We start from the raw sequence: 22,652 nt of genomic DNA, 5'->3' as shown, positions 1-22,652 counted from the left end.
CAATTAAAGCATTTGTTTCTTAGAGGAATTTTCGTTCTGCTCATCTGTCTCCCTCTCTGTCTGCCAGCAAGCGTTTTACTTTTTTTTAAAAGGTCTCTCTCTCTCTCTCTCTCTCTCTCTCTCCCCTGACAGACAGACCACCTGTTTCCCCCAAGCCGTATTTTTACTCCACCACACGTTATGGGTGCAGCCACTGGACGCCTCATGAATAACCAGTGGTGGGAAAAGTACTCACATTCTTTACTTAAGTAAAAGTATCAATACTGCAATGTAGAAATGCTCTGTTACGAGTAAAAGTCTGGAATTCAATATTTACTTAAGTAAAAAGTCATTATGCAGAATGTCTCATTTCAATATGTATATATGTGTATTAAATGTTTTAAAAAATGCAGATCTACAAGCTCACAAAGTCACAATGCACGACACATTGTGAGCTTGTAGATCGGCTAAGACTCTTCTGCATGTCCTCTGGCTCCTAGAAAGTGGAACGAACTCCCTGTTGCATTTAGAACAGCAGACTGGCTCCCAAACAGTGAAACAAACAATTATATCATACAATTATAATTATTATAATATTATAATTATTATAATTATTATTTTTTATTCTTGAACCTTTTTTTAGGTTGACTGACTCACCAGGATCCTGGATGGCTTGATTCTAGACTTAGAATAATGGGTATAAATAGTTTTTGTAAATCTCTACATGGGAAAAATGAATGGCAGATTTTTCAGTGGTGCCAGAAAACCACGACCACTGCTATGCCGTATAGACCGATTCAGAAACGGGTCTCATGGTCGCAGGCAACGTATGTCCTGTAGGCGGAGACGACACATACGTATGCGGTGTAAACAGTCGGCTCTTCTACTACAGTACATTGAATGGGAAAGTGACTGATGTCAGTCTGCTCAAACGTTACTCTTTCACCTGCTTTTTACTAACACTAACTTTACAAAGATGCCCAGAACATCGGGATGAACCTGTGTATAGTTTATGGCTGCTCCAACAGTAGTGGCAACATTCAACTTTGGAGAGAAACGGAATGTGTATCTCTCAGGACCTTTCACTGCTGCGTCTCAACCTAGCCTCTATGGCTCTGGTCTCAGCCACCGCAGTGTATTTTTTGACATTCCGTTACTCTCCAAAGTTGAATGTTGCCACTACTGTTGGAGCATGTAGGCTATCTGCCTGTCTGTTTTCCTTGTATACCCATATGGAGATTTCTGTATGTAGTTGTATGGAGTTGAGTCATTGATGTCATTACTATGGTGTTTTAATGACATCAGGAGACCCCAATATATAGAGATTTTGTATGTTTTGGAGATCCCCCCAAGCTAGAATTCTAAGTAGACTTTGAAGTCCTAAGCCCATATATGGGCATATCAGTCAAGATTGAAGCTTCTGGTTAGGATCATTTAATATAACATAAAATTCCCATACAGGAGGGTCTTAGCCTGGTGTAACCACTCCCCCTACTGGACAACATTTGCATTCTTCCAGAAGGGAGAGTCTGGCGAGTGGTCTCTCTTGGGCAGAGTCGATGTACTCCGAACCAATTCTGGTCGGAGCGGGATCAACGCGAGACTTATGACATATTGAAGATGTGCCACAGCGCAAATGTAAACAACCTTAACAAGACTACAACTCCAAATTATTATGGAGATATGATATAACATTTTTTTTGTTTCCGGTTCATCGTTTCTGCTTGAGAGAGCCCAGATGCAGGCAGGAGGAGAGAACCTGTGAACTCAATACTGCAGCAATCTGGTGGAGTCAGGTTAGGAGGGGCTAGCGCCCCTCAAAAATCACTTTCACCACTTGAATGTTTGAAAATAGTCCATCATAACTTTGAGCTTGAAGAACATTTTGAAAAACCTTGAAAAAACAAATCATTTAATATTATTTTTATATATTTATTGCTTTTGACATTACAAAGAATAATCCAGTGGTCCCTTGGTCTAACATACATGTATGCAACATACAATTAGGCTAAAATACAATTACAGACAATACAATACATTATAGTAACTATGAATTAATCAATTATTTATACATTTTTAAGATTTCTAATCTAGTCTAAATGGGGATCCCCTGGTAGAAGATATTTTCAGAATCATTGGGTGCTGTGACCCAGATCGTTATTTATTCTCTCTCTCGTCAACATTGTTGTCTATCCTCTATGTTTCATACAAGGGGCCCTTTAGAGGTTGCTGAGGTCTTGTTGTTTTCAGACATGGGGCCCTGTAGAGGTCGCTGAGGTCTTGTTGTTTTCAGACATGGGGCCCTTTAGAGGTTGCTGAGGTCTTGTTTTCAGACATGGGGCCCTGTAGAGGTTGCTGAGGTCTTGTTTTCAGACATGGGGCCCTGTAGAGGTTGCTGAGGTCTTGTTTTCAGACATGGGGCCCTGTAGAGGTTGCTGAGGTCTTGTTTTCAGACATGGGGCCCTTTAGAGGTTGCTGAGGTCTTGTTTTCAGACATGGGGCCCTGTAGAGGTTGCTGAGGTCTTGTTGTTTTCAGACATGGGGCCCTTTAGAGGTTGAGAGGTTGAGAGTTCCTCCTCTTTGAGATGCAGCAGAGTGTCATGGTGGAAGCCACGGACAACACCTCCAGAGCCGTGACACCACCGATCACTGACAGAGTCAAAAACTTGTCCTCCTCAATCAGTTCCACCGCTCTGGGTCCCAGGAGGTTGGCCAGCTCCTCTGGGAACAGCAGGACGAACGCCACTCCGGCCGCCTGCGCCATGATGGCCATCAACGCCGTGACGGAGAACAGGAGGCGCAGACACCTGCTGTCTTTGACAGCGGCACAGCAGCCCAGGAGGCCGACGAGGACCAGGGCCGGCCCCGCGGCCATCAGCAGGTAGCTCAGGAACTGCTCCAGTTGCACATCCGCGATTCCCAGGATGGGGACGGAGGATGGAGATACCTTCACCCAGACACCTGCTACAAGGCCGGCAGCGCCTGCCACAAGGAGGATGAAACTGGAGACAAACATGAAGAATCTGGGGAGGAACTTCAAACATTCCATCTTGGCTTTGCTTGCTTTCTCTACTGAGGTGATGTTTTCAATGTGTACACAGCTTTTATCCCGTTGCTCTTGTCATCATGATGTCACGATGAGTCATCCAGCCATGTCCAAATATGGAGTCCATGTATTGTGTCAACAATGGCAACCATGACAACGTGGACTCCATGTATTGTGTCAACAATGGCAACCATGACAACGTGGACTCCATGTATTGTGTCAACAATGGTAACCATGGCAACCCGGATGTCATCAATGTGACGTGATATTACTGACATCATACAGTGGCCTAGACACATTTGGACACATGCCTGACAGAACTATATGGAGTTGTCTTTAGGCTATGTCTACCTGTGTCTCTTGTATGCCCATATATGGGGATCCATGTCAGGCATGGTCAAATGGAGCCAATGGAGTCTATTCCAGTATCAGGATTGTCCTGTACATATATGGGGATTTGCAGGTTTATGGTTTAGTATCCTTTCCCTTTCATGCCCATATATAGAGATATCTATATGACTGGCTGCCGAAGTTAGTGGGAGGGGCCTATTTTACAAAAAATGGCCCAAATCATGAACCAAACGTCCAATCCACCCCAAATTTTAATCACATGTTGTGGGTAATGGCATCAACACAGAGCCACAAGCAATTCCATTTCCATCCATAGGGGGCGCCGCAAATGCAAAAAAAATAACTGTTTGTTGCAAAAACATTATTTTTGGGGGATAAATCCCCTCCAAATTACTTACACATGATCACAAGGGTGGCTTGACATTGTAATTGGCTAGCCAAATCAGTGGGAGGTACTGTATAGCTACAATTATAATGCATACACAGACAATAAAATGAATTCTAGTATAATATATAGTATAATATAACAAGTAAGACGCGCAAACGCGGGAAGCGAACGCAACGTAGTTATACTTGTCGTTGGCATGTTCCAGCTTGTTGTGCATTCGAAGCAGGGCCTTGTCCACGTTCCTGCGTTCATCATGGCCCTTGGCTACGTCCAAATATGGAGTGTGTTGCATCAATCACAAACAAATCACTCAGCTCCATATATGGGCACAAAAGCGTGACACAAAGACAGACAGACAGACATGATCTGCTAGGTCTCATTGCGAACGCAGTGAGCACTTACTATGAGGGCCCTTTAGAGGTCGCTGAGGTCTTGTTGTTCTTGTAAATCTCATGTCTACGTGTCTCTTTTATGCCCATATATGGGGTTCCATGTCAGGCATGGTCAAATGGAGCCAATGGAGTCTATGCCAGTATCAGGATTGTTCTGTCCATATATGGGGTTTTGCAGGTTTATGGTTTTGTATCCTTTCCCTTTAGTGGGAGGGGCCTATTTTACAAAGAATGCCACAAATCATGAACGCAAGGGATGGCATCAACACAGAGCCAAAAGCAATCCCATTTTCATCCATAGGGGGCACCGCGATTGCGAAAAATGTAAGGAGACACAGATGAACCAAGATCTTTCAGTCCACAACAGCAGGGCCGGTTCTAGGCATAGGCGAACCAAGCGGTCGCTTGGGGCCTCAACCACTGAGGGGGCCTCGTCACAGGGAGAAGATTTTATTTTTTTATGTATCTCTTAATTTTGATCTCAAAGTGCACCGCATTTTCATGGCAAATTTACAATTTTTTCAAGAGTTTCAGTAACCTGTAGAGACACCAGGGTATTCACACTGGAGAACAACCATACCGCTGTAAACACTGTGGCAAGAGTTTACATCATTTACATCGTCTGAAGGCACACCAGTGTATCCACACTGGAGAAAGACCTTTCTATTGTAAGCACTGTGACAAGAGTTTCCATGAGATATGTAATCTGAAGACACACCAACGTATCCACAAGGCACCTTGGCTGGTAATCCAGTCTGGCAGTGTGCCGCGGGTTCGACTCCTGATCCCGACGGCCTTTACTGCATGTCTTCCCCCCATCTCTCTCCCCATTTCCTGTCAGCCTATTGTCTGTCCCTCCATGAAGAAAATATAAAATAAAAGGCGAGAGCCACAAAAAATAAAAATAAATAAATAATAGAGTTTCAGTCGGTCAGATAACCCGAAGAGACACCAGTGTATTCATACTGGAGAAAAACCCATACCGCAAACAGTGTGACAAGCGTTGTGTAATTTGAAGAGACAAAAGCGAGAAAATTTACACAAACACAATTGGCCATGTTGGGAAGCTGGGTGGGGAGGGACATCTTTGTCACTGTACAGAGTCTGTACAGTGACAGCCATCAGCCATCAAGTCTGTACTACAGACTTGATGGCTGATTGAGGTGATGGGGCCAAAGGGACATAAAGGGTTTCACTTATCCACCACCTCGCTGTTACAACCTGAGGGTTCTATGCCAGGACACAAATTTTCACGCAAGCCCGACTAGTCTTCTCTGTAGCCGAATACTGTGCGTGTGCCCCATATACTTCATTGACTGGTGTCCTCCAGGTTCTATATAATCGGTACCCTCCTTTGTTCCCCGTATCCCAAATCTCTACCAAAAGGGGATCTGCAATCATGTTGCGAGACGGTAGATTGACTATTTTCGCCAAACCTCTGCCTATTATGACAAGCCCAGAATGACGGACGATATGTTGCTTAACACGTCTATCAAGGAGTAGCTTAAAATGCTAAACAATTTCAACAGGTTGGATATGGAGATGTGGAGACGACAGTGACTGAGGAAAGTCATCATTGTGATAGATGAATTATCCAGTTGTATCTTTGGTTTATTGACGAGCAGCATGGCCTGGCAGCCGGGAGGCCAGTTCAACATGGTTATGGATGTGATCTTCTTCTATAACCCAAACCCCGCAGAAATGCATAAACACCCCCAGAGTCAGCAATACTACAGCACAGTAAAATATCTGATATATGATCATCACACCACCACTAACGGAGATAAACATTCAGCATGGACCCAGGCCTAGCATTGTCAATGTTATGAGAGCAATGCATTTCTTATGTGCTGCTCCGCAGTCTTGTTGCGCGTAACATATGAGAAGAGAGTACAATCTCTTCAACCATCTGTCCGTCTGTGGAGCGCCGTAGAGGCCTCTCTGTCAAGCCAATTTGTTCTCTGCTTGCGACAGAAAGGCTGTAAAAGCAAAAAATATATGAATGGCGTGCCAGTGCGGCTGGAGCGAAGTGAACGGAGGCTTGACGGCATCAGCACATTCGCACCGGGCTGCTATCTCGCATCATGCCGCCATCTGATGACTCCGATATTGTGCTTTTCTCCATGAAATAAACATGGGGGGGATAGGGAGACTGGGTCAATATGCCAGGACGAGTGGTCCTAGATTCAATCACAGGCAAGAGGGGGGGAAAGCAGACAAGGGAGCCAGACTATACTGTAGCAAAGAGAAAAACAAAACCAGACTTTCTCCAGGCAACCTGAGGGCTATTATTCATCCCTCTCTGACCAAGCAGGTCTTACCAATACCAAAAAAAAAGCAGACCTTCAAGCAGAGAAAAAGTGTAGGAACTACAGAGAGCAGCTGTCTGGGCACATGAAGTTTCTCAGGTTGATCCCCACCTTGAAGTTTGATGCCTATAGGCACTTCTTTGTCAAAGTGTCCCTGGGCACGCTGTGGGTGCTGGCGGCGTGTTTCCTCCTCCGCATCATCAGTGCCCATACCCGAAGGCGGGGTTGGCTAAAGGGCCTTTCTGTGTGGAGTTTGCATGTTCTCCCCGTGTCCCCTAGGGTAGGTACCCTCACAAAAAACATGCAGTAATCCTGGTCACTAAACTGCCTCCCCCTGGGTTACAAAATCTTGGGATAAAAAATATATATATTTAAAAAAAAAGTGTACCTGGGCAAGACACTATACCCCTAACCGCTCATGATGGTTGGTGCCCGCATAGTTCATACTGTATGTCCCTTGGTGTGTGTGTGCGTGCGTAAGGATGAATGTAATGTAGTGCACATTGTGAATAAATGGATAAAAGCGCTATGTATGTAAATGCAGACCATTCAGGAGCCTTTTTATACAACTGTCTTTTTGTGCATGTCTACCTAAAGCCATTATACCATGAAAGATTATACACAGAAAGGTCATGTCTCCTATTCAAACAAAGCAGAATAAAAGTGTGCTTCTTTTTCTGCGAAAAGAGATGGTTTTGAAATGAAAATCTCACAGTGATCACTGAATTTCCTTATACTTCCCCAACGTTCCTTATTTCCCAGAGTCACGTGTTTAAGCTTTGTAATGGGGCGGATGTCTCCAGGCTTCTTTTTAGGGGAAAAAGTACCATCCCCAATGCTTGCAATTTTGTTCAGCAAAGTTAACCATGTTTTTTTCCCCCTGAATTTCACTTGAGAATGACATTGAGTTCCTCATTGCTAACTCTGAAGCAAAATAAATGGATGGATGGATGGATACTGTGTTTGCGCATTAGCAGCATGCTCATGTGAAATGGCTCAAGATCAATAAATCAGTCAGGTACAGTATGTGTAGTGTGTATAGGCCACCAGTAAGTGAACAAGGGGTGAAGTATTTATTCGTTCTATCACCAAGAAGAAAAAAAACCCACATATATAAATAGACTTAACGGACACAAATACATTTCACATCACTACGGTTGCCACGGGGTTACTACACTGTCAAAGTCACACTCAACAATCTGATTGGCCGCCAACCACACTATGTAGGCTATCTCTTGTCCAAAACTGTTACTTTTCAAGATTCAAATTCAAAAGTAGCAGATCGACCAGCTCAAAACGCGTCGCTTCTCACCATGTTTCGAGCTCGCCAGAACTGCTATGATGCTTTGATGTGATGCTGTAGTATGATCAAGTAGGAGCGTTCATTTAAGAACGTTTTAAAAGTTAGAATATGGAGATAATGTTTCTGCCCGACAGCAACGATATATAGATATAGACCATTATTGATGGTGAGGGAAACGCAGTTGTCATAGCAGCACTACTGCAGTCAGGATGAAACAGGTAAGTCTCGAATGCTTCCTGTGTCCGTGGTTTCAAATTAAAAGCCCTCCAGCATTTTCATACAATAACACATCCCTACTGGCCGGTATCCCGGGTCCGGCTTAACTAGGCTTGCATAGTTTTAGTTTTATTTAAATTCCACATCCACGGGGGAATTGTTGATTGAATATTCACAGGTATAGGTATAGTTTGTGCATGAGCAGAGACGGCGTGTTGTAATCCAAAAAACAAACAGACAGACAGACAGACAGACAGACAAACAGACAGACAGACAGACAGACAGACAGACAGACAGACAGACAGACAGACAGACAGACAGACAGACAGACAGACAGACAGACAGACAGACAGACAGACAGACAGACAGACAGACAGACAGACAGACAGACAGACAGACAGACAGACAGACAGACAGACAGACAGACAGACAGACAGACAGACAGACAGACAGACAGACAGACAGACAGACAGACAGACAGACAGACAGACAGACAGACAGACAGACAGACAGACAGACAGACAGACAGACAGACAGACAGACAGACAGACAGACAGACAGACAGACAGACAGACAGACAGACAGACAGACAGACAGACAGACAGACAGACAGACAGACAGACAGACAGACAGACAGACAGACAGACAGACAGACAGACAGACAGACAGACAGACAGACAGACAGACAGACAGACAGACAGACAGACAGACAGACAGACAGACAGACAGACAGACAGACAGACAGACAAACAGACAGACAGACAGACAGACAGAGTGAAAGCGAGAGAGTGAAAGCGAGAGAGTGAAAGCGAGAGAGGGGGGGGAAGAGAGGAAACTGCATGCCAAGCTTTGCAAAGCATCAGGGATGAAGCGTCACCTTCTTCATAAGATGATTATGTTGTTAAATGAGATATGGCAATACTGTTGTAAGCGCTTAATCCCGGGATCTCCAGCTGCCATGCAAATGTAGCAGATGTCAGTGGGCCGACACAAAGCCGAGGAATGAGCTGCCAAAAAAAATGTTTCCCATCCTCCTCCCGTTCCTTCTGGACTATTTAACAGATACATGTATAGCCTGGGAGTACCGAGTCTGCCGGAGACGTCTTTGTACTAGAGTTCTACATCTGCAATGGCTTCTGTGGCCAAACAGCAGAGTTAATATAATTCTTTAATTGTTAAAAAAAATGGACGGCACGTACTGCACTTACTGGGTTGGCACTCGGCTAAACATATAGTGCACACACGTTTTTATTTTCTTGCTCGGTGAAAGACACCATAAAAAAGAAAAAGCACAAATCTTTCACACAGCAGCAGCTGAGGCTCTATAAAGCTCAGGGAAAGTAATTTAAATGCTGGGGATGGGCTTTAACTTACAAACTTCTAAGACACCGCTCCTTTCTGAAGTTCTTCTTAGGCTATGCTAGCTGTGCCTTTTTGCACCGCTATACCCCTAGCCCGCGTCTATAGGCAGGTCAGGTCAGAGTCGGCAGAAGATTCTGTCGGAGGACACCCCCCCCCCCCCCCCAACTGATATCATGGAGGCGCACACGACGCGGCCACCACTCCAGCCCCATTAAATCAGATTGCGTGATAATTCTGTCTAATTTGCCATCAGTCTCACTAATTGCATCTGACCGTCTTTTCCAGAGAGTATTGCAATTGCCTTAAATTGGTTTAAGTGTCTGTAATGGGGTGAACTCGGTTAAGGAAAGGTAATATATGATTTGATTTCTTCCCCATTGTTTATTATGAGTTGCTCCTACAAGGGTAAAGAGTGACACACAGGGAATGCAGTGGTATTAATTGTAATTCATAATTGAGGTGCTCTCCGTGGCACGCAGGCGTCATGTATCCCATTTAGTCGGAACTGCCTCCTTAAGGAATTTAATCTAATGCTCAATATATCATTTAACGGTGGAAGTCTTCATTTAGAACGCTGCCCAAACAAATGCTGGGAGCTCACAAAATAATAGCTGGCTGTGCAATTGAGATCAAGCCTGTCAAATCAAAGTTGTCCTCGTCCATTTAATGCAAGGCTTTTGATTGCCGAGGGGACACTGGAGAAGTAGAAGAAGATTTCTTTAAACGCCCCTTTCCCTCTCCGTCGCCCTCTGTTCTTTTTTTCTTTGTGCTCATATTTGAGTTCTCTCAGGCTGACAGGTTGTCACAGATAATAAGCTTAATTCCCCATGTGGGACCAAAACTCACTTGCCTTGTAATTTCCCCTCATAATTCTATTCCCTTTTGAAGCCCTTGAATGTAGATTTGGCGCGATGTCATTAATAAGTGCAGTAAACCTGGATGATCCTAATGTGGCGGAATAGGATTCCATCACATCAACCGAAGTTGTCAATTAGGAGTGCAATATTTTGTGTTTTCTCTCGAGTCGAACATTGACACGGTCACCATAGTAATTTCCTCTGAGAACTCATTGCTTTTTTTGATCTCCTATTTTCCATAATCAAAGGCACCATTCAATCATTTCTCCACAGTATACCCATCATTTGCTAGCAAATGGGTGTTTTCCCCCTTCACTACAGTGCCATTCTATCATGATACTTTACGTGTAAATGTGTGTGCTATATGTAATGTGGTATTGTGCACATGATCACATGATCTCACTGCATCCCCTGCACCACATTTGTCCCAGTGGTGATGTGCCTAAACGCACCGCAGCGGTTTTGATGGACATTCTGCCTTGAGCTCCTTGTTCTCACCCCCTCCCTCTCCCACCGCCACCACCACTTCCCCTCTGCCAGCCTCTCTGCGTTCTCACTCCTCCTCCTCTCACGCTCGCATCAGCCTTTCAGCAATTCTACTCAGGGATCCCCAGCCCAACGGTGGGAGCCCGGATTTCTCACCTATTCCCCCGCTAAAGCCTGCGCCAGCCCTGGAGCTCCCGCGGCCCCGGAAAAATCACAGCTCTGTTGGCCAAGTGTGGCCGCTGTTTCGGCAGGATAAGTCGGCCAAGGGAATATTCTCTGAGCCCCCCTGAATGTAAACAGGGCACACTGGCACTGGCTGCCTGGGCTGTCTCTCGCCGCGAATGGCTGCTTCAGCATTCTCCACCTCATAAAGGCTGCGGCTGTGCTGTATGAAACCCCCCCCCCCCCCCCCCCCCCGCAAAAACACAATACAAGCTCTCCAAATTCACGTCATGGGCCAGGCCTTCCACACTCCAACACAGAATTGTCACAGTTGAGTTCATACTCATATGCTGTGCAAGTGGTGGATAATATATATATAATATATAATATAATTATAATATAATTCCAATGCTTGAGTCAAAGTATACTGTGTGTGTGTGTGTGTGTGTGTGTGTGTGTGTGTGTGTGTGTGTGTGTGTGTGTGTGTGTGTGTGTGTGTGTGTGTGCACGGCCGCTTTCAGAGAGACAAACTTGTATTCATTTGCAACCAAGCGAAGCCTTTCAACAAGGAAAGTACGATCATCTTTTCATCTTGATGTAACAACGTCCATTCAGATGTAGATGAACACTTTTTTGGGACTTAATTGCTTCTAAAGTACTGTCCATCTCAAATGAGGTGACACAGGCCCGATGACAGAAACATTCAACAGCTAGCTTCAAAGCTATACTTAAAAGTAAGAAGGAACAACAACATTTAAATATGGTGGAGTACAAAGTACAAAAATGTGTCTTTGAAATATAATTGAATAAAAAGTTGAAACAAAAAAACAACAATAGACAATAGTAGAGTAATTGAATGGGAGTCTTCTGTCTAGTTGATTTGAATCATACTTAAGGACAGTGACTACTTTGTGTCCATTGGTACAATGGTACAATGCCCCCCAAATTAAAGTTATATGAATTAGCCTAGGGTGACAGCCCGACAGGGTCCTAGGCCATTTCATTATGATTTTCATCTCTGGATTGGGACCCAATATTGTTTACAATATTTTACAACAGTAGCTACTTATATTTTGTTATTTAAAGCTGTGATTATTTATTTAAGAAGCACTGTTCTGAACCAATGTTCGCCTTGAAAAATAAATAAATAAATGTAATCCTTAACCTTTAAGCTAGAATAATTATGACCGGGGACTTCAAATCATTTTTTAATTGATGGCCTTCATGCCCTGGCACTTGGCCTTGTGCCCTCAAAAAGTTGACCACACTAAAGGCCAAGTGGCCTTGCCCCTAAAAGGATGAAATTCCAGGCCTGCTCTCATCAGTCTTTTTCAGCTGCATATTCAAACAATCAGAATCACCAATCAGCCAAAAAGGCTATAAAATAAAGCAGCAATCTCTCTTGACCTTTTAAATCAAATGTTTTCAAACAGTATAGCTATAACAAATCCATGCAGAGTAATATGAAATATGTGCAGTACAATCAGTACTATTTTAAAACCACAAACCAAGCTAGAAATCTTGGTGTTATCATGGATCTGAATTTCAAGCTCTACATTAACACAATTACAAAGTCATGCCTATACTATCACCTTAAGAAATATATCAAGGATTAAAAGACTTATGTCTCTCACTGAGAATTCTTTCCTAATCTTGCTGAGAGACTCTCAGCAAGATTAGGAAAGAATTATGCATTCATCTTCATAAGACTCAACTACGCTGTGTTTTTTTCAGGTCTCCCCACAAAAATGATCAGATATCAACGTCATGTTGCTTGAAATGACCACCAACTGTGTTATTGGTATACTGTAGACATGCACTAGTCTCTGAGATTCAGAGCAAGTTGTATGCCATTTGATTCCTCCCCACACACATTTCTGCCTCCCGGTGAGGAGCCCCCACCGGGAGGACATGGAGCCTTCGTCCTACCCCTCCCACCTAACACTCCCTGCTGACAGGGGCCGCCCGCCACAGTCTTGTACTTGAAAGGTGCTATAAAAATAAACCTAGTTGCAGTGTTGTTTTTTACAGCAAATTTAGATTTTAGTTTTAGTCATAATTATAGTCTTTTGAATAGTTTTCATTTAGTTTTAGTCACCTGGAATGTATTAGTGTTTGTATTTTCTATGTTGGCGGGCCGTGATGCCGTCGTAATGACAGATTTTACACTTACTGATCTACAAGCTCACAACGCACCGCGCAGCATGCGACCAAGTGTAAAATGACTTATACTGGATCTCTTGTTCACTAACATCCTTTCACTAACATTTTAGTCTATCGTTTTTATTTGTTGACAAACTTCTCAGTATATTTAGTCTTAGTTTTAGTCATCATAGCTTAGTTTCCAATTGGTTTCCATTAAAGTTTTCTCGTCAGTGAAAAAGAATGTTTTGTCACAGTATTAGTCGACGAAATCAACACAGCCTAGTTGCCTAGTATGGTTCTATAGTCTGCCAGCCAGCCAGGAGACCAATGTACACATTTAGGACCTACTACGACACATGGAGATGTGATGGATGCCTTAACACAATCAGCTCCGGGTACCGGGCAGATATATGGCAGCTTTTACTCTGAAAGCCGGGGGCTTCCGTTCCGTACAAAAACCAGGAGGCATAATGTTGCTTGCTTACCTTGCGATCACTACGATAAAGTCTCTCTATCTATATCTCTATTCTGGGCGAGAGGCATGTTGAAGTCAGAAATGAAGACAGAAGTATCAGCCATCTGGCCAAAACCACGGAGAGCTCCATAGATTATGCTCGGTGAGCCTTTATTTCTGATCCATAAACAGCTAGGGAAGTGAATGGCAGCGCGCATGCGCGAAAAGCAAGGAGTACATTGCAGAAGTATAGGCAAACCCCCCCCCCCCCCCAAAAAAGAAAGAATTCTGAATATATTTTTCTCCGTTTGATATCAATGAAAAAGCGTTAGGACGTGTACACACGTCGGTTGGATTAGCTACAGTATGACGTTTCCACACGTCGTGCGGTCTGAATGTGTTTTAATGAGGAGCCTTAATTTAGAGTCACCTGCAGGCTACTCCAGCCATTCCGCCCATAAGGCGGCAGCTATACACTTCCTTTCCAATGTTCTCTCCGCTCTCTGACAGAGGAAGGCCCAGGGAGAAGCGGGGAGATGGAATTGGATTTGAAGCTCTGAGGCAGGTAATAAAAAGCAACACTCCCACACACGAAGGAATGTGATTTCCCCAAGTACCCCTTGCAGACATGTTGAATTTCTTGCTGTAATGTATAGGCGGCCAGCCTATTCATAATGGAGAAGGCCCCGGTGAGTACACCAACACAAGCTTGTTTTCTCATTAAGAGTCCCTTTTCGGGTCAAAATTGCATCAGATTTTCTCCAGGCCTCGTGATTTTCATATATTTTTGTTTTAATTACACAGCCCAGCCAACTTGAAGCCTTGCAGGTTAAAACAAATGATGGTCGTTGCAGGTGGCTGGTGGTAAATATGAGACTTCCTAAACCCGAGTCTTGTATCCATCGTAGATTCCGTACTAAGCGATGATTTAATTTGATAGCTGACACTGATGCGTGTTTAAGGGACGTAGAGAACCGGGAGAGCAAGCAGTGAGACACATCTGACAGATCGGTCCTGAGTGATGTGTGCATCAGAGAGGTACAGTTGATTAACAGACAATGCCGCTGATGGAATACAACGCGTGAGCGGCAACCACAGTCGACGTGATATACAGCATATTCAGCACAGTGACAAGACGTGTATACGCAGCTGTGGGGACATTGAAAGATATAGAGAGAGAAAGAAAGCAGGAGAGAGAGGACGGTGGCGGTGGTGGGTAAAAATAAATGTAAGGAGACATGGCTGAGCATTGCAAAACGATAAAGAACCACAACAACCAACGGCTTCATTTTGGGAATCCGTGGGGCCTATAGATAACACTTCAGCATTTTCTCCGGCGATCGGATCTGTCTTGTGCTCTGTGCTGCTGTCACATGCGTGCACAGTGTTATTTACGTCACTTCGGTGGCCTCTTCATCTTCTCCGCCTACACGTTTCAAAGAGCGCCCTACCCAACCCCCCACCCCCCGCTGGTGATTCATGTATATAATCAGCTATAGAGTCCATCAGCCTCTTGTGGAAAAAAAAATAGACGCAAATCGATAAGACGCTCAGCCATGGCGTTTTTATTTTATTTTCCTACACATAGGCAGGAGAGCCCCTGGTGAACTGGTGGTCCCCAAACCTTGCCATGCCCATTGCCCACATATAGCTATAGCTTTCTGGATGCAACCCTCTGTTGCCAAATGTGTTTTTTGTGCTAGTTTCTAATATTATATATATATATATATAATATATATATATATATATATATATATATAATAGATTATATAATTATTTTCCCCGTTGTTTCCTTTCCTATCTAATTGGCCCCTTGGCGCCCCCTGGGGTCATGGACCCACACTTTGGGAGGTGCAGGGATGGTAAATAGAAGACCTTTGCTTTGCACAATAGAATAGTCAGACGAAATATATAAAAGATTTAGTTACAAACAAAAAAAATGCCTGGAATTCTGTGTTGAACAGGGCCAGCAGCAGGTGGTGTCAGTCCTGGCTATATAAGCTCGACCGTGCGGAACAGCAGCAACATTTCAATTTCCCCTTCAGTTGTTCCAGGGCGGTGTCCGGAGAGTCTGCATGCTGCACAGTGCACACTGGCCCGGGCTCTACCTGTCTATCCTATCCAGGCCACGGGAGCAGTAGGGACGGCCCTGGGCTAACAGCTAAAGCCTCGCGCCTGCCTATGTCAGCCATGGTGACACTGATCCGTCTCCCCTGCGCCACTGCGGAGCCTAAATAAAGTAACTCCGGCCAGCACCGGTGGAACAAGCCAATGCCTTTTCAATTCCTGTCGCCACAGAGATTTTCTCTTGCTATCCAAAACCCCTGCTGTCAGTTTCATTTTCCCTGAGTGCCCCCAAAAAATAAAACGACTGTCTTTTTCTTTTTTTTGACACAGTGAGAACTTTTGCCCGTGCCACATTTTGAGGTGAAAGCAGCAAAGTACAGAGCCACTCCTCTGAACTAATACTTCGTGCAGACATTTGCTGAGGAAAAACGTCATTAGTTTATTTTAATGTGCCGCGTTGGGGGCTGAGTGACACTAATGGGAGGGTGCGTAAAAAATGGTGTCAATCTTGGCACCCATGATGCTTCAGTGAACAGCACATTAGTGTTTAAAATATATCAGGTCTCTAAGTACGCCTGCCTCTCTCGTGAGCCTGTATGGGGGAGGGGGGGCAGGCAGGAGGGACGGAGGCAGGCGGCAGGGAGGGAGGGCCGGCCCGTAGAGGTAATTCCAAAATAATGTGTCTCAGTATTTATAATGTTTCGGAGCAGACAACCTTGAGCACGGGCAGCAGGCGACATCTCAATCCTTCCAGCAGCCTCAACCCCATTGCCATCTCCCGTGTCTTCCGGGGGACGTGCCAGATAGATTATTATATTCATTTTATCAAGTTATACCTGACCATACATCCCGCCCCCACCCCTCTGAGCCTCACTAGAACAGGATACTGACCACACCTCCCACCCCCACCCCTCAGAGCCTCACTAGAACAGTTATACCTGACCATACATCCACCCCCACCCCTCGGAGCCTCACTAGAACAGGATACTGCCTAACGAGCCAGTATTACGAGTAAGACGCGCGAACGCGGGAAGCGAGCGCACTCAGCTCCATATATGGGCACAAAAGGGGCCAGGTCCACAACAAACAAATCACTGGCCCCTTTTGTGCCCATATATGGAGCTGAGTGGACCTGGCCCCTTTTGTGCCCATATATGGAGCTGAGTGATTGCTGATGAAACACACTCCATATTTGGATAGCGGGACAGACAGACAGACAGACAGACAGACAGACAGACACGCACACACAGACATGATCTGCTAGGTCTCATAGTAAGTGCTCACTGCATTCGCAATTATACTTCTGGCAGTCTTCCGGGTGCTTCAAAACTGGGGGAGGAGGGGGGGTACTTAGTTACTTTCCACCACTGAGCCTCACTCTGGTCGACAGGTGACGACGCGTGCGTGCGTGCGTGCGTGCCGTGTCTTTATGTGTGTGTTCATGTATAGCTCTCATACCTGCTCATACTTGGACTCCTTCAGGCTGTGGCTGGTGATCAGGTCATGGTTCTTCAGGAGGTTTTTCTCTTGCAAGGCAGCACTGCAGAGTTTAGTTTTCTGTGAAGGAAAGAGAGACGGAATTGATTATTATTATTACGAGTAAGACGCGCGAACGCGGGAAGCGAACGCACTCAGCTCCATATATGGGCACAAAAGGGGCCAGGTCCACAACAAACAAATCACTGGCCCCTTTTGTGCCCATATATGGAGCTGAGTGGACCTGGCCCCTTTTGTGCCCATATATGGAGCTGAGTGATTGCTGATGCAACACACTCCATATTTGGATAGCGGGACAGACAGACAGACAGACAGACACACACACACACACACACACACAGACACACAGACATGATCTGCTAGGTCTCATAGTAAGTGCTCACTGCGTTCGCAATCAACCCAGTATATTTCCGTCCAGCATTATGAATACTATGAATGTGCTGTGAACCTGCATCACGTCACGCCTCCATATGCGGTCACGCCTCGTGACATCACACCTCCATATATGGTCACGCCTCGTGACATCACGCCTTGTGACACATCACGCCACTATATGGCCATCCCCATATATGAAGATCATGACACTGACCTCATCTAACCCTGGATACATGGAAAAAACTGGATCATCACCTAGATCTGAATATATGGAGCCGGCCAGCAACTCTAGATCTGACCTCAAACCCTTAGATCTCCATATGGAGCTGGCCTGTTCTGACATTCCATTCCATTATGTTGACCATTCCCCACTCGTCCTTCCTGTTCTGACATTCCATATGTTGATCTCACCTCATCATATATGGCCAGCACAGAATTCATTCCATATGTTGATCTGACCCCCCATGCCAAAGCGCCAGCGCTCGCCCAGCAGTCTGCCGTCACCCAGGCGGATGCGTGCCCTTTAGGGCGAGGTCACCTCTCGCCCTCAGGGCGTCTTACTGGTTATTATCTTGTTATTATATTGTTGATGTAGCACAGTCTTACAGAACGTGCCACACCAATGTTCCGCTGCTTTTACCTGCATAGGTGAGTGGCAAATGAAATACTCGCATCGGCTTTTCTCAGCAAACGTTCTATAATATATCCCCCGAATGTCCGGTTTTTATTATGACATGCCCGGAAAGGGGAATGCTATAGGGTTCATGTGGTTGGAATGGGGAATGCTATAGGGTTCATGTGGTTGGAATGGGGAATGCTATAGGGTTCATGTGGTTGGAATGGGGAATGCTATAGGGTTCATGTGGTTGAAAAGGGGAATGCTATAGGGTTCATGTGGTTGGAATGGGGAATGCTATAGGGTTCATGTGGTTGAAAAGCAGTAATCCTGGTCCAGTCCATTGCGAATGGTTGGTGGTAACAGGCCGTGGTGTATAAATAATCCACCCTGGGGAGCTTTGCTTTTGAACCATTTGATTCCCCTATAGCGAACACACACACACACACACACACACACACACATACTGTCATTGCAAACCACTGACCACAGACGGAGAGAGGAAAATAAGCGATGGACTCAAAACATGTAATAACTGCCCGGTGTGACAGGGGTCAAGTGACTCCTCTCCATCCTCTGTCAAGACAATTTGATACGAAACGACAGAAAGGGAGTCATTTTACCACTTGACATTATTGCAAAATAAGCGCCCTCGCTCCCCTGTGGACGACACGCTATCTGTCAGAGGTCGGACTCACCGAGGTCATACTCGGGGAGGAATCCTTTGACAACATGAACGTAGCAGCTGAGAACCTCCAAGTCATTTTATAATCACCAGAAATAAGCTATTCTAATCTTACATTTACTGGGGCAATATATGGGAGAAGATTTTCGTTTTAGCACAAGGTGACTCATCACTAGTAGCAGCTGAATTAAAAGGAAGTATATGTGAGACTCTCTGTATATAACTTGATGAAAGTGACAAGCCATACAAATTGAACACAAGGAGTGAATTAATAATTCACGGCCCACAGAATCCTTGGTGAGATAGAGGCGGGAAAAAATGAGAAATGTGTCTGCCAAGTTCTCCCTCTTTGCAGGTTTCATAAAAATATGGGACACAGAGATTCACGTTTGGACGTTCTGTGTGTGCTTCTGCTAAATAATCTCATTCCATGTGTACCGACTTGCGATGTAAATTGAACACAGAGATGCAATTCCATAATTTGCATGCAGCACAGAACCAATGTACTGTACATGGCATTTAAAACTGGAAAAAAATCATGTGCAGCCATCCAATTAATTTTCAACTAAACAAGACAAACAGTTCTGAGTTTACTAAGGAGGACATAAACCATTACCACTATAATTTCAGTCAGCCAATCATACTTCTGTGCCTGATTTGCAAATACTTGGCCTGCAAATCACCTGGTCATCAGAACGTCTGCAGTCTAACTGGCTCTCTCAACAAATGCAAGGCCAAGGCTGGCAAATATTTAAAAAAAAATCACACCCATGTGAAGTGAGGGGCGCTCTTATCATCATACATCATCTCATTCCGGCCAAACACAATTTTCATCCTCACTTTTGTCTTCAATGTTTGTGTGTACGCAATGTAAAAGATGGCCATTCAATGTTTGTGCCGGGACAAACACTCAAAACTGGCCATTCATTATCAATGGCATTTAATGTTTGAGGTTTCAGCATGACTTGGAATGCACAAAATGCTTTTGGATTTTTGCAATTTGCACCAGGGTGCTTTTATACAAGTGCAGATTCCAACCTGAATAGTAACACACCCACTTTGGTTCCCACTTCAGGGCAAGAAGTAGTCATTTTTTGTTCCAGTTCCGAACCAATTTCTAGGGATCTGAACCAAAATGAGACAGGGAAATAAAGAGAAAGAACGGAAGCAGCCGAACCCCGGGGGAAAAGGGGCTTCAGTGTGCACGCGTTAAGGCCAATCTGCTGCTTCTCAGTCATCTAGGCCTCAGATTGTTTGATCACCCCTCTGAGGCCCTTGGTGTGTCAGTATGACCGAGGGGTTAATAACCCAATCTTCTGTGATAAAACCCCCATGGGTGATTCACAAGTGGTGGCTTGACCTTTGCAATCTCTTTGTGGACTATAACTGAATTGACTTGTTTATTATTTCCCCCCCCCCCCTTCCCATGCATCTCCCTCCCACTGCTGCCTCTAACTCTCTCTTCCGTCCATGCTTTTATTTTATTATTATTTTTTGTCTTGGCCTGCGGTGGGGTTTATGGTAATGTCCTTCGCTGAGTGGTGCCCTGTGTATAGACCAATTCTTTGTTTACAAAGATTGAGACTGCGGTCGCACGGGTGACTGTTTCATGTAATCAATTCCCAACAGATCTCCAAACCTGTTGTTTTGGGGAGCGCTGGTTTCAGTCCATTCAACCTCCTCTTGTGAGTTGGATAGTGAGACATTAATTACTTAATTGGGCAACCATATTGCACACAGAGAACAGCTGATATTATTATATATATTAGCAGCACTGGCCTGGGAATGCACAGGATGTGGCGGTGCCCCCTCTAGGGGTTGGAACCCAAGCCCCCAGGGAGGCTCTCCAGCGTTGAAGCACGTGGCCCTACTGGTCAGAGTTGAGAATGCAGGCGGGCCCCTGCATTTTGCCTGAGGAAACCCCATGCAGCTTGGGTTTAACAATGAGCGCTCGGTTGCACTTCTGCATTTGGTGCGGCATTTTGGACACTTACGGTGTCCAAATGCCGAAGAAGACCGTGCTTCCGGGTGCTTCAAAACGCCACTGAGCAACTTCCATCGAAATGAATAGGACGTGGGCGGGGCTGTTGCTCCGGTTCGCTCTCTATCCTTTTATTACTCTATGGTTGGAACAACATGTGGCTGTGAGTGTCCTTCTGATGGCCAAGGAACCAGAGTATGAGTATAACCCCCCCTTCACACCAGTGTTGCTTTTGGCAGCACATTTACATTTTAGTCCCTTTATAGTTTTCATTTAGAAGCTCACAACGCGTCGCTTTTCAGCATGCAACCAAAAGAAATAATGTAAAATGACTTGTGTCTTTTACTTACCAGGTATACTGGATTGCTTGTCCACTAGTCCCTTCCTAACATTTTTGTCTAGTTTTTATTTGTTGATGAAATCGTCAGTGTATTTAGTCTTAGTTTTAGTCATCGTAGCTTCGTTTTCATTTAGTTTCCACTTAGTGTTAGTCAGTGAAAAAAGGCAGTCGACGAACATTTTTCATTATAGCATTAGATGAAATCAACACTGCTTCAGACACACCAACACCACCACCCTTCTCCCTCTCAGTGTATCACTCACACACTAATATGTTCTACAACCCTGAGGACATGCTGCTAGGCAAGCCTGCGTACATGCTGACTGATGTGTGCATTATGTATACATGCAGCATTGCACTCAGTGGCACTCACCTGATAAGCTTCAACTATCTACCATTACCGGATGCCGGGCAAATGAGACGATCAATATACTGCAACTGTGTTTCGCCTTTTAGTTTATTTTAAAAATCAGATTCTCTATCGGAAAATTATGCATGTCTAAATGAATGCTGCTGACATGCATTTGGGTAAATCCTTCCAACACGTAATCGTAACCCCCTCTAATTGGTTTAATGTACAGTGAAATAGGGTCGGCTGTCTCCTTTTCAACATAAACTGCAGGCAGATCTTGCGTCTCTCAGCGGAATGCCTGTCGAGTTCAGTTAAAAGCTTAGGTAGACTGAACAAAAAGGATCCACTAAGCTGAAAATCAAATCTGAAGCAGGCTGGAAGCAAACTGCTCTTTAATAACTAAATGATGCATGAACTCCCACTATGGCATAAAAAGTCCATTGCAGGGGTTGGGGAGGACGGAGGTGTTTTGCACTAAAGTAAATCCATTACCGGTATCTCACACAGCACACAGTTAATTCTTGAAATATTAAACCACAGGGATCCTCTATTCTCACAAAAGGTGAACTTTCAGCAAAAAAAAAGGCAAACATTTATTGAAAATAGCCGATCTATTCAGAGAAAATAAATAGGCAAACATTTGGTGAAAATAGCCGATCTACAAGCTTACAACGTGCGTTGCGACCAACAAAGTATATACTGTACACGTCATTCCTTGGCCACACCCAGGGAGCATGCCCTCATATATGCCGAGTTGCCAACCAATGTTCAGGTTAAGGGTTGTTTGTGGTGCTTTTTGATGTTACAGTTAAATATAGAATAAAGCTCTGTAGTGTTCCGTATTGATCAGCAGTAGCCTACAGTATAAGTAACTAACTAGCCTATATACATCATGCAGAAAAGAGGCGAGACGTCGCCTCCTCTGGGTGATAGTTGAAAGAGTCCTCTGACTGTAGGGTTTAAGTGCGCCGTTCAAAAATAGCCAATATATTATTGCGTTGTGTCTTGGCAGCAAATTTCAGTTTTAGTTTTGGTCATAGTCTCTTCGCTTTGAATAGTTTTCATTTAGTTTTAGTCAGCTGGAATGTTTTAGTGTTAAGACTAAATATCATAAGATTTTAGTTGACTAAATCTAGAGTTGATTTAGTCGACTAAAAGGTATTTTGGTGGGACTTGCCGTCGTAATAATCGATTTTACACTTTCTGAAAATAGCCGATCTACAAGCTCACAGCCGATCTACAAGCTCACAACGCTTTCCACTGCGACACGTTGTGAACTTGTAGATCGG

General features: G+C 44.5%; 1 protein-coding gene across 1 annotated transcript in view; it reads right to left on the bottom strand.

The window, feature by feature from the left end:
• LOC308335247 (uncharacterized protein) overlaps window positions 1–22,652 on the bottom strand; it is a gene marked incomplete at its 5' end in the record, with an annotated part of 159,697 nt that overhangs the window by 42,275 nt on the left and 94,770 nt on the right. The window contains one exon of the mRNA XM_080792265.1: window positions 16,976–17,074. Coding sequence (XP_080648391.1) covers window positions 16,976–17,074 — 99 coding nt within the window. The remainder of the gene's footprint in view (window positions 1–16,975; window positions 17,075–22,652) is intronic.

This window comes from Protomyctophum bolini (genome assembly GCF_963924005.1).
Source record: "Protomyctophum bolini genome assembly, chromosome: 20".
Taxonomy (NCBI): domain Eukaryota; kingdom Metazoa; phylum Chordata; class Actinopteri; order Myctophiformes; family Myctophidae; genus Protomyctophum; species Protomyctophum bolini.
This window is presented reverse-complemented; position numbering and strand designations above follow the sequence as displayed.